The following is a 13,061-nucleotide window of genomic DNA, read 5'->3' on the forward strand; positions in this document are numbered from 1 at the left end:
AGGGGCGTTGCATGAACATAGGTGAATTACGCCGCTCCTTGTTTTTCCTGGAGACACTCGAGCATTTAATTCAGACGTGGGTCTCCTGCTGGACAGGGTCCTTTATCGAGTGTTCATAGCGCAGGGTTCCCTGGCTCACGTTACCCTATGGTAAGTGACCTCTTGAGGTCACCTTGCCAGCCGGTCTCCCACAGAGGCCACTGCAGGTATCTGCTCCTCCGAACCAAAGTCAGATGTGTGGGGGGTGGGGGGTGGGTTCACAGGCCTCTTGACTCCCCCCCTCATTCCAGCATCAAAAGTGCCCGAGGTCCCCCAATGACTGCAGTGTCTTCGGCTGGATGTCGGCTTACAAATGCGTAAGAGAGCCTCGGGAGCGCGCCTCCATTTGGCCCGGGCTCTCCGCTCCCCCAACCTCCCCCCAACCTTCCTCTCCCGCCCTGCGCCCCTCACCCACCTGGCTCTGCGCAGCCCCCCGCCCCCGCCTTCTTCTCCCCACTAACCCGCACCTCTCCCACCCCGCCTGGTCCTGGCCCTTGGCTCGCCCCTCGCCTTCCCAGCTTCCCTCACCACCCGCCTCCCCGCCCCCCTGCACCCTGCTCTGCGCCCCCAGCACCCTCCCCCCCCCCCGTCCCCCCCTCCCCCCGTCCCTCCTTCGCCAGCCCCACCCTCACCTGCGGCCGCTCCGCGGGGCGGGGCCGCCCGAGGATGACAAAGCAGCGGCCGGCGGCGCGGGACCCGCCCCCCGCGCTCGGCGGGTGCGTCGGCCGCCCCGGCGCGGCTGTTATGGAAACCGGCCGGGCGCGCAGGAGGCGATAATGGGGCGGCCATGGCCCGGGCCGGCAGCTCCAGCGGCGACGCGGCCGCTGGGGAGCGGGCCGGGGGCGCGGGGCGGCCCGAGCCGTGGGAGCTGTCCCTGGAGGAGGTGCTGAAGGCGTACGAGCAGCCCATCAACGAGGAGCAGGCGTGGGCCGTGTGCTTCCAGGGCTGCCGCGGGCTGCGGGGCGCGCCGGGCGGCGGGCGGCGCATCCGGGACACGGCGGACATCCTCCTGCGCCGGGACGGCTCGGTCAGCGCGCGGCGGGAGCCGGGCGCCGCGGGTGAGGGCCTGCGGACGCGCGGGGGTGTGGCCGGGCGCGCGGGCCGCGGCAGGGGTGGGGGGCGGTTGCGACCCTCCCGTCCTTCCCGTTCCTCCTCCCCCCTTCTTCCTCTTCCCTCTTCTTCCCTCCTCTCCCTCCTCTCCTTCCTCTCCTTCCTCTTCCTCCCTCTTTCTTCCTCTTCCCTCCTCTCCCTCCTCTCCCTCCTCTCCTTCCTCTCCCTCCTCTCCGTCCTCTCCTCGCCGGTCCTCTGCTTCGGCATCCTCCCTCCGCTGGACCCGGAGCCCCCATTCTGCACCCTCCTCCCTTCCTGGAACCGGCAACCATTCCACACCCTGGCTCTGCTGGACCGGGAAGTCCCATGCTTCTCCCCATCCTGCTCTTTCTCACCCGGCCTGGGATACCCCCTCCCTTTCCTGAACCCTTCTAACCCTGACCATCCATATCTCAACGTCGTCTCGGCCGGCTGCTGTCAGTCGGCTGCCTGCAGTTGGGCATGTTTTCCTCTGGGGAGAAGGATTTTGGTTTTTGATGGCTGAGTACCTTCAGTAGACCCAATTCTCTGTCTCCTATATCCAGTTCTCCCCACCTGGGGCTAGTTCCTTCTGCTTTGGGGGTGTGTAGCCCTCAGTCTTTTGTGATTCATGGTGAGAAATGCTTGGTGCACTGGTAACTGCAGATGCCTTTGGCTGGAAGGGAACAGTGTCCTCTTGAAGCTTTTTTTTTGTGGGAATGCGGGTGGGAGGAGGGGGCTGTGTCTCCCTTGGAATCCCTGCAAATTCACCAGTTGCCCGGGTTTAATAGTAAGGAGAATGTGTAAAATTTAGGGGATTGCCTGCTTGGTCTTTCTGCTCTTAATCATCAAGAACGAACAATTAATCCCTTGAAAGATACTGAAGTCTACTGAAAATAGTGAGTTTAAGTGATTTTTATGCTCTTTCTTAGGGAAAAAAAAAAAAGTGTTTTCTTTCCCGGAGAGCTGGAGTGCTAGTCTGGAGCATTTGGTGATATTAACCCAAAAACTGATACCCTGTGGGGAAGCACAAAGGCCGGCTATGTGTGTTGGTGGAGAGCTGGACGGAGAGCTGGGCCTTCTCCAGCCCTGAGAGCCGTGGGTTTGCAGAGGTCCTCATGGGCCGGCTTCATGGAGGACAGGGAAGGAGCGGGACGGAGTTGCACGCGGAAGCCACAGCTGCCGTGGTGACAGGGAGGGTCTGCTGAACCCGCCAGGGACCATCACTGTATTTCTCCACAGAGTGCTTCTCACCCCTGTGACCAGCTCCTTTCTCTGTCTACAACTCTGCTACGAGACATTTGCACGTTTCTGTATTTCACGCAAAGAGCACCAACATATTTGATAGGTGAAAATAGTAAGAGTTGGTACTTAAATGGTATCATTCCCATTTTATACTCGGTTAAGCTGAGGCTCAGGCTTGCCCAGAGTCACACAGAAAGAGGATTTGGATTCAGCCTCATACTCTTTTTTTTTAAGATTTTATTTATTTATTTGACAGAGAGAGACACGGCGAGAGAGGGAACACAAGCAGGGGGAGTGGGAGAGGGAGAAGCAGGCTTCCCATGGAGCAGGGAGCCCGACGCGGGGCTTGATCCCAGGACCCCGGGGATGATGACCTGAGCCGAAGGTAGACGCTTAACGACTGAGTCACCCAGGCACCCCTAGCCTCATACTCTTGATGGCTGTGTGCAAGGTCTTCACAGGTGGGGCTGAGAGTATTTCCCCTGGGGGGCCTAGATGCTGCATGTTCACAAAGAGCTTTTCTCCTCCCTGTGTCCATCCCCATCCCTGGAGATAACAATGTGACCCAGGACCTGGCTCCTTGCACCACAGAGTGGGATAGGACTGTAGGGGCCTGCCTGGTCAGACCCTCTGATTTTAAAGATGGGAAAACTGAGGCACAGAGTGATAGCTGGTTAGAACTAAGGGCCCCTGCATCACTCTAACTGTGGGGGAGTCCCACCTTATTGGTACTCTCCAAAATGCACCTTGCCGGCTATCCTTCATGTTGGTGGTCCCCAGGTTCTCTCCAGTCCCCAGGGATTGGACTCCTATTTCCTCCTTCTCCTGCCTGCATGCCCACAGCCCAGTTGGGAATCCAGGCTGGGGTTTAAAGCTCACACGTGGCCATTCTAGGGGACTTACTAGTCCAGGACACGAGGGAGCCCAATTCCATTTTTCATTGAATACGATCTTTGGTTTCTGTTCATAAACTTGTCTCATAAAGGAGGAAGAGGTTTATGACTTGCTGCCTCTTTAAAGATTAAGAAAAATAGGGCACCTGGGTGGCTCAGTGGGTGAGGTGACTCTTGATCTCAGCTCAGGTCTTGATCTCAGGGTCCTGAGTTCAAGCTTCTCATTTGGGTTCCATGCAGGGCGTGGAGCCTACTTAAAAAAATAAAGACTAAGAAAAATAGATTACGCTGAACTTAAGCTGTCAAGCTTTCATGAGTCAGCTGAAACTTTAGTCCCTCAGCTGCGGCTAACCCAGCATTTCTCTGGGACTTAAATGAGTGGTGAATTCACGAAGGGTATGTGTTTATTTCTTGCTGTGAATAGCAATCAGGAAAATCTGGATCATTAACATTGCCTCACGTGGGCCCTCAGTACAAAGTTCTGGTAAATCTAGCATTAAATAAATGTTTAAAATAACTTTAAAGAGGGGCGCCTGGGTGGCTCAGTCGTTAAGCATCTGCCTTTGGCTCAGGTCATGATCCCAGGGTCCTGGGATCGAGCCCCACGTGGGGCTCCCTGCTCAGCGGGGGGCCTGCTTCTCCCTCTCCCACTCCCCCTGCTTCTGTTCCCTCTCTCTCTGTCTCTCCCTGTCAAATAAATAAATAAAATCTTTAAAGTAAAATAAAATAACTTTAAAGAAATCAACAAAACTAAGCCACCTTTGGGGGAATGATTAATATCGTAGCATACAAGGTGTGGTACCTCTCCCCTTTTCCAGCTAAGTGGGGAAAAAGTCCTAACCTTTAGTCTGAAGACTTTGTAGTTGCTGGAAGCCCCCCCCCCCCTTTTTTTTAAGTGGAGAAAATGTGTTAAAATGTGAAGTTATTTTTAAGAGGCCATTATTAAAACCTCTTGATGGGGACAGGGTTACTTTTTTTTTTTTTTAATTAGGAGAGAAACTCAGTTGGACATCACAGTGAATGCCTGTGCCCAGCTGTTCCCTGAGGCGAAGCTAATTCCCTGAACGCAGCTGGGTCAGTGATCCAGTGACCCTGGGATGATTTCAGTGGCATTTGTCCCCTTGATGCCCTCCTGGGCAGTTCACCCCAGGAGAATGACTGCTCCCCAATGCAGTGTTTGGCTGTCCCCTTGATGGAAAGACCACCTGCCTTTCTGGCCTACGACTGCTGATGAAGCATTTCAAGAAAACCCCCACGGACAGGCAAAGTCTAGGCATGAGTGTTGAGAAAGATGTGTCTGAGATGGGGGTGAGCTCATCACCTCCCACCTCGCCCATTCTGCTTATGCTAATTCACACACTGCCCTACTTTTCTGATTTTTTTCTTTGTAAGTCTTGATGCTATAACTTTTCACAGGCCCTGCTCTTCAGCTTGGGTGCCTCATGTGATCTGCCGACCAGGCCCTCCCTGTCCCTCCAGCCCCTTCCTGCTCCTTCTTCTGCATGGAGTTCAAAGGCCAGCTGCCCCCATGACCCCCAAAGCCCTGGCACCTGTAAGCAGGGTAAGACTCTTTAAGCGGCCCACCGCTGCACAGACTCCACTCATTTTCAGCCCTGAGTTTCAGACACAGAAATGATTAATATAGTCCGTCCTGTATTGGATGGTGTCATCCTGTGTCATGAGCTCCATGGGGCCCAGAATTCTTTCTCACCTCAGCTCAGTAGCTGGAGAAACAGCAATGCTCAGGAGCGGGCTTTGGCATCTCACCAGTGGCCCGTTCCTCCTCCCTAGACTGCAGTGGTGGGTGCACATGCCTGGGGACAGGTGGGGACTAGTGAAGGAGCACCAGGACAGAGCCCCGAGCCCAGGAAGTGTGTGTGTGTGCACAGACTCACACAATACACACGTGGATGCCCGCACAGACCTACAGGCACACAGCACACACACGCACACACACAGGCACACAGATGCACGTGGATGCGCGCACACACGCACACACACAGATGCACGTGGATGCACACAGACACACCTGCGCGCACACACACACGTGTGCGTGCACGGTGCCCCTGCCTCTGGTGGTCTCTCTGCGGTACCCCACGCGTGCACATGGGCTGCCTGTCCCCCGCTGGAGATGTTCTTTCAGGTCTCCTGGCCCAGCGTGCCTTCTCCCAGGAGCTGAGGTGGGGTCCACGGCCACCAGGAATGGCTCTGGGCCGCTGGTGCTCTGGGAGGCCCTGCCAGTCCTGTGGGCTTCAGGGGTTCATCTGGACTTGGTGGGCCTCATGGGGAGGTCCCCTTCTGAGTGACTGGGGACTGTTTTTAGCTTGCCTTTGTTTTTAAATGGCTCTCCACACAGGTGAATGTGCAGGGATGGTGTCCGCTGACAGGCTGGGCAGAAGTGAGAGCTGGTTGGAAAGATGAAATCCTGCTTCTGGAGCAGAGAATATTTCCCTCCTGGCAGGCCTCCTCACAGAATATTTCTGGTTGAAACATTTTCTTTCCATCAGGTCCCGCCCATGTGGTTTTTGTTCTGGCTTCTTGACTCCTCCCCAGTGCTGCTGGTGCTACCCATCCTTGCTGTCACGTGGGGATCCTTGGCGTTCTGGGGCTCTTTTTGCTTTTTGTTGCACCTTGTGAGGGTCACCCAGTCAAGACGTAGTGTGGAGATGAAGCCAAGCCACCCAGGGACTTTACAATCCAGGGAGACAGCAGCTGACCTTTTTGGGCTCTTGCAGGAATGTGCTGGGCAGGGCTGGGCCCACTCTTGCTTATGTCTTGCAACACTGTTAGGATCCTCATTGCACAGATGAGAAAACTGAGGTTCCCAAAGCAAGCATCCCGCACCTGGTGCGGAGGTGGGGGCAGGGCTGCAAGTGTGGACTCAGCTGGGCTCCAGCCCTGTCCCCACCCTCAGCCTGGCCTTGGGAAGTGACTTGTGACTCTTCTCTGTGAAATAGGAGGATAAAAGCACCTACCCCCTAGGCTGTGTTAAGCCGTGGGACCTACCTGGCATGGGGGAGCTCTTGGGGCCATGGAAGTGCAGCAGTTGTCCCCTCCTGTATGCACCTCAGCCGGACCCGCCGTAGGAAGCAGCACCTCCAGATTCACGTGAATGCACAGTCACAGAATTCTAGGCTCCCGCGTGAGGAACAGGAGCGAGCCCTGCAGAGTGCGCTTGGCCAGGGTCCCCATGCACATTTCTCGATGATGTAAAACATCATGCACGGAAACACCCACACACTCCCGTGGCCCTGGGTGGGGCAGAGGCAAGTGGGCATGGTGAGGTTCCGGCCTCTGCGTGTGGGTGTGACTGTGTGAGCCAGGTGTTTGTAGATAGCATTCCCGATTTCCTCTCACCTCTGAACAGAGATTATCTCACCGCCGTGTTCTCTATCTGGACGTCTTTGAGTGCCGGTGACGCGTTGGCTGCCACCGATGACCGGGATAAGCTTAGCCTGTACGGCCCGCGGCCCGATGCCCACCCGGCTGTTTGCAGGTTCTGCCCTGTGCCTTTGGGGGAGGCTGCAACAGTGGAGAAGGTGTCCTCAGGGTCCCTGTGTACCCTCGAGACTGGCTCATGAGGGATGCAGCCCCGGTGTCTCTGCCACCTTCAGGGCCCTGGTCACCCCCACCCCAGCCCCCACCACTGAGGTCTTCACAAAGAAGAGGTTCTCTGTCTGCTGTCTTTTTAATTGGGCACCAGGGGGTGACCTGTGGGGTCGGAAGCACTTGAGTGGCTCCCACAAAGGAAGCATTGTGACCGTGGTTGGTATGGTCTTGGGGTGTGGCCGTTTCAACAAACATGCCAGTGAGTATCAGCTGCAGGAAGGTGCTAGGGTTTCACTCTGATCCTGGTCAACTCCTCAGAGGGAGTTCGGCCTCCAGTGAGGACCCAGTCGAGGAGGGAGCCTGCCTGGAATCCCCACCTGTTCAGTGTCTGGTCTACTCGAGGAGACAAGGACAGCAGTTTACAGGGTGTAAGAGCTTCCTGTGGCTGCCGTGAGCAGGTTACAGAAATTCCCTGCTCAAAACAACGCACACGTGTTCTGTTACACCTGGAGAGGTCAGAGATGCAGGATAACCTCTTTGCCTTAAGGTCGGCTATTAGCAACTTCACTTCCATGTGCTACCCCTTTGCGTGCAGTGTAGCATGATGCGTCCACAGGTCCTGGATTAGAACAGGCGGGGGGTCACCGTTCTGCCCGTCATGGAGCGGAAGAGTCACACAGGTAGAATGGACCCAGTTCCTACACCTGATTCCACCGATCAGCAACTTCAGAACGAGGATTCTGGAACTAGAGCTCTACCTAATGCTTTACCGGGGCTGTTCTCACCCTTGAGTCCACTGGTGGGCGTGTTGAACAGATTCTTGGATTGCTGGGTCCCCCACAATGAACCTGATTCTGCTCAGGTCTGCGGTGGTCCTGAGAATCTGCATTTCTGCCAAGTTCCCAATGATGCTGATGCTTCTGTTCCAGGACCCACTCCAGGACCGTCAGGCCGCCGTGTGTGGATTCCCCATACCACACCTAAGAAGGGGTCCCCCACTTCCTGGTGGAAACCCCTCCAGGGCCAGGACTTATTCCATCTTCAGGTGGCTGGCATGGTCAGTGACGGAGACGACTCACGATCTGGGTGTTGGCTTCAGAGCCAGGCTGTCTGTGGGTTGGATCTCAGCCAGGTGACCTTGAGCAAGTTCATCACCCTCTCTGGCTGCACTGTGGGCCAACAGTGGGGACTGAGTGACATGGGCAGAAGTACTCGGGAACTTGACGTGAGCCATCCTTAGCCCCGTGGTGGGGAGTGCCTCAGAGGTAATGCACCAGCCCTTTCAGAGCTGCCCCTGTCGGCGGTGACCGTCAGTGGGGTCGTAACCCCCAGGTCACCCTGACAGGCACGGGGTGAGGAAGAGAGGAGCACTGGCCTTTCTCTCGCCAGAGCTTGGTGAGAAGGTGGACAGTTAACAGCATGATTGCTTGGAGTGAGGGGAGCCCTCTGGCCAACATACATTACCTCGACTCAGGTCCCCCCGGAACTGATGTGAGTCATGGTGGTCCTAGGCTCTTGCAGGGGAGGAAGCCGCACCCTGCGGGTGACAACTGAGTTTATGGAGAAGCAGCTTGATGTCAGCCATAGCCTGTGGAGACGGGTGGAAGTGAGATGGAGGAGGATCGCGCCACACACACCGGGGACCCCACCCCACAGAGCTCTGTTTGCTGAACACACACACAACTCCCCAGCTGTGAGCAGGCATTTCCCTCTTCGCTTGGGTTTGCCACCGGCTCCTTTCTAGAGACCGATGCTTGAGCGAAGACATTACTTAAGTTTTGAAATTGCTTCTTGACAATGAAACAAGCATTTATTGAAGCGTTTAGTAGGTGCCAGATACTACATGGTTTTCGTTTTGGGGTTTTTCTAAAAAATTTATTTTTAAGTCAGCTGTGTCCCCTACAACATGGGGCTTGAACTCACAAACCTGAGATCACGCGTCGCATGCCCTACAGCTGGCTCCAGCCGGGTGCCCCTGTCTGTGGAATCTTTACAGTCACCTGGGTGGTAGGGGATACCGTTCTGTCAGAGGATCTGACAAGCCTCCAAGGAGGCTTGGGAAAGTCATCGCATTGCTTCTAAGTCTGTGTGCCCGGGACTGAAGGAGGGCCAGTGGATGCTGCGTGCTTGCTCACTCTCACACTCTCCCGTAAGCTGATTTCTTGATGCCATACTACATGTTCCAGATTCAGAAAGTGTAAAGGGAAACAGTTGGAGTCTCCTGCCAGGCTTCTCACACGAGGAGGAGCTTAGTGTATGTGTTTTCTGTATACCGGCATGTCGGGGGGCTGCCCTCTGCTCTCCCCTTACTGGGGGGCTCCGACTGTCTCGTTACAGAGGACACCTCCCTCGAGGGGCTGCCCAGTGCGCCGTGTGCGGATGTCTGCACGTAACTTCAGTGGGTATATGCGTGTCCGGTGGGTCACTGTTAGGAAGGGCACCTCCGTGCGTGGTCTCGGCGGTCATGCCACGCGGGCACACCTAAGCAGACCTGCTGAATCAAGACGAGCAGGGGTGTCATTTTGAGAGACGTTGCAGGTTGCCTTTCTTGGGGTTGTTGCCATTTCCCGCCAGCACTGAGTGGGGGCCTCGCAAGGGCCTCGGTCTGTCCACCCTGCTGTTGAGCCACATGGGTGTTCCTGAGAACTCAGCCTGAGATGTAGAAAGGCAGGAGCCCCGGGGCTCAAGCCAGGACCCCACCCTTTGTGGTCTGCATTCCTTGTTGGTAATTAAGAACCTGGGGGAGCCTAGGGCAGCCAGTGCCCCCCACATGTGCGTGGTCTCCTTCTGGGAGGCTGAAGAGGGGACTCCTTGGCTCTTCCATGGCCATTCTCTGTCCTGACCCCCAAGCCTAAAGAGAGTCACAGTGCCCGTGGTCTGAGCGTGGTCGGGAGGTCCTGGTGGCCCCATTGCCGTCGTCATCATGGTGATCACGGCTGTCCACATCCTCACAGGATACCGTGCCCTAAGAAGTGTCTGCATCCGCTCCCTCACTTGTCCTTTGAGGTGGTTAGCTTAGGCGGGCATAATCTCCATCTGTGGGTGAGAAAAGGAGGCCAGAGACGCAAGACCCTCAAGGTCATGACCACAGGCAGGTAGGGATCTGAACTACACTCCTCCTTCTCTGTGCTCCCCACCCAGGCACAGAGGGGTGAGGCTGTCCGAGAGCTCTCCGCCTACCACCCTCCCCACCTGCTGGGCAGGGAGAAGCACTTCCTGCAGGAGCTCCGGCCTGCAAGGTCCTCCAGATCGTCTTTGATCTTTTACTACCAGGACACAGGATCATTTCCAAGGAAACTTCCTAGCATTTTGATTTCTCCTCATTTGTTATCTTATGCACAAGACATCACAGTGACTTTTCTTTCCCAGTACATCCTGGCGAGGATGTTCTTCCTTGCAGGCAGAGAGAAGCCCCCCGTGGAGGGGCAGCATCCCGGAGACCGGGTGTCCTGGTTGCAGCCCCACCTCAATGTGACCTGATGGCCTAGTGAGAATGCTTCTGTCCAAGCTGCCTCCATCCGCTTCTGTCTGGGTCTCTCTGCTTTCGCTCCAAGACAGTTTTTTAAGTACACAGAAGGTAGTTTGCACAATGCTCTGGGACACCCCGCCCCTGGCAAGCAGGTTACTGTAGCTGCAGGAAGTTAAGCCGGGAGGCTCTGGGTGGGTCGGCGGGCTTGCTGGGGGCCCCGGCTCCATCACTGATGGGCTGTGTGGTTTTGTGTTATTTTCTCCACCTGCTGGAGCCTCAGTTTCCTTGTCTACAAAGAGGGAGTCATCAGTAACCACTTGCATGAGGTGATTGTAGGTTGAACCCATAATAAGTCATTTGTTAGTTTTGTAGCAAAGAGCTGGGCACAGTTTCTGCCCACAAGGGGCAGCTTGCTCCTCAAAACCCAAAGACTCCCCAAGCCCTTGCAACTTAAAATACAGTTAGATTAATGAACACTTATTTTTGTTAACATATGGACTATTTAAACCAGGGACACAGGCATTAACATGATTCCAGCCAGCAGGCTTTGCCCTGACCAGAGCACTGCACAGTGCTCAGTCGATAAAGGGCACTGCAGGCTGGCTTCTCGGTCCTCAGGATAACTCAGGACACTGGCCGCTTCCAGGGAGCACCTTTGTTCTGAGTCTGGTTTCTTCTTCCCGTTGCCTCGATCCATCCGCTGCAAACTTTGATTGAACACGGGCCACAGGCTACCACTTGCTGCCCCCTTTCAGCTTCACTGATGTTGGGAGTGGATTGTTTTCCATTATTTTAATGGATCAGCCCAACACAAACGCCCTTTATCTTTGGCAATCTCCCTAGCTCTTAATGGCATTTTGGAAATATTTGCAGAGTTAGCAGGTTCACTTAGCAGAGATGTCATGTTTTATGTTTTTTTTATACCTACCTCGTTCCAAAAAGAAGTTAAGGCAGGTCAAGTTCACCCCCTAGCAGAGGTCCTAGCTGCATGCTTAATTCAAGGAAGGGTTAGCAATAGTGGGTTTTCTGTGTCTCCTGCAGCCTGGCAGCTTGGCAGACCTTGGGGGTGGTGTGGGGAGCAGCTGAAGCAGATTCTAGGGTCCCCTGGCCTGGCCTCACCTGGCACCACCACTTACTAGCTGTGATACCTGTTTCTTCGTCTGTGAAACGGGTAGCAAAACCACCTACCTTCTGGGTTGTATATGGGTTACAACGAGTGAGCACTTATAAACATGTTAATTCAGTGCCATGTTTACCTACAAACATAATAAAATACCTCGTACCTAATTTAGCACCTGGGCTTCAACCCAGAGACTCTGGTTCTCTGATGGAGGCTCTGGCAGTCTGGGGGCAGATGCTGACTTTCCCAGCTCAGCTCTTGGGAACTCCAGAGCAGAATCTGTGGTTGCCTTTGAGCCTGGGTTTCTCATTTGACTCTGCTGTGATTTGGGGGCACATGGCTTCAGGCTGTGAATTATAGACCATGAGGGCTTTCCTGCAGACAAGACTTAACTGACCTGCTCGTTCCTTATTCCCTCTTTACTCTAGCACCAACCATGCTTCCCCAGGGGACCCCCCGAGTGGTCACTGTGGGGTGTGACTGCTGTGTGGGGTGTGGGCAGGGGCTGCATCAGTCTCCTGGCAATGCACCTGGATGTCCATCCAAGTGACTGGCAGGTCGACCTGTCTAAGCTTTCTGGTGTTCCACTGGAGCCTTTGGGGGATACACTGTGTGTTCCTGAGAGGGGAGGTAGATGGGGGGCCCTATTTGCCAGGGCCTGGGGCTGCTGAGGTATGTCTTGACTGCCTGTTATCTCCTCTTGCAGAGTCCACAACGATGGTGTTGTCACCAACCAGCTCAGAAGCCCAGGTACCTTTAAAATAATTTTTAAGTTTACTTGATACACATTAAAACTAGTATGTGTCATGTCATGTCAATTAAAAAGCATATAAAGTTACACCATTGTTTCCACGAGTTAGGACACAGATAACATAGTCAAAGGGCTTAGTTGAAAGGACGTGATGAAGAGAGTGGGCAGGTGAGGACAGAGAGCCCACCGGGGTGTGCAGAACCTGGCAGGCCCTGGAGAGCTGAAGGCGGGGGCGGCGGGGGGTGCGATGGTTCCCCACCTCCTTCTCCTCTGCCGCCCCCAAGTTCCTGGTGTTGCCTCCCACTGACCAGAGGGAGGGAGCAAAGGTGACATGGTCTGTGGGGTTGGCCCCCCCCGGGCGCAAAGCGTCAGTCAGGGAGTGGGGCTGACGGGCAAACAGGAAAGCCAGCCGGTGACCGATGTCCACGAGCCCCCACGTCACCCGCAATTCAAATCTCACCAGTAGGACCTGTGTCTCCCTGTCCCATCCATCTGCCCCCCGGGAATTTGTCCTGAATTTAATGTTGATCATTCCACTGCCTTTAAGAAAGCTTTATGCAAATATGTATTTATTTATTAAACACAGCGTTATGCCAAGGGTAGTGGGCTGGTCACAGGCCATAGTGTCTGTTGTGGAGAATTAGAAAACAATAATAAAATCACCCCACAGTTTTTCTGCGTTTTCTTATTACCACATGCCAGCAGTTCTCGCTAATGTCAGGGATAAGGTACCCTTCCCAGCCATACATCGGTTTCCGTAATTTGCTTTGGGGGAAAAAAGAACAGTCTTGTTTTCAAGACTCATTTCCGTTGCTGGCAGAGTACTCTGGACACTTTGTTTACCCAAAGCCCAGGAACGTTCCCCTGCCTTTCAGACAGTGAGTCTGAAGAGTCCCCAAGTGAACGTGCGTCCACCACCTACCATTC

At 54.9% G+C, this 13,061-nt stretch overlaps 1 protein-coding gene across 2 annotated transcripts in view; it reads left to right on the forward strand.

The window, feature by feature from the left end:
• The first annotated feature begins 767 nt into the window (after positions 1-767).
• SPIRE2 (spire type actin nucleation factor 2) overlaps positions 768-13,061 on the forward strand; it is a 32,593-nt gene continuing 20,299 nt past the window's right edge. The window contains exons 1-2 of one of the 2 annotated variants that reach the window (XM_021705645.1): positions 768-1,097; positions 12,090-12,133. In XM_021705645.1, the coding sequence (XP_021561320.1) occupies positions 827-1,097; positions 12,090-12,133 (315 nt within the window). In that variant the 5' untranslated portion in view covers positions 768-826. The remainder of the gene's footprint in view (positions 1,098-12,089; positions 12,134-13,061) is intronic. The other variant, XM_021705644.2, reaches the window with a different exon arrangement.

The sequence above is a fragment of the Neomonachus schauinslandi genome, chromosome 16 (genome assembly GCF_002201575.2).
Source record: "Neomonachus schauinslandi chromosome 16, ASM220157v2, whole genome shotgun sequence".
Taxonomy (NCBI): Eukaryota; Metazoa; Chordata; class Mammalia; order Carnivora; family Phocidae; genus Neomonachus; species Neomonachus schauinslandi.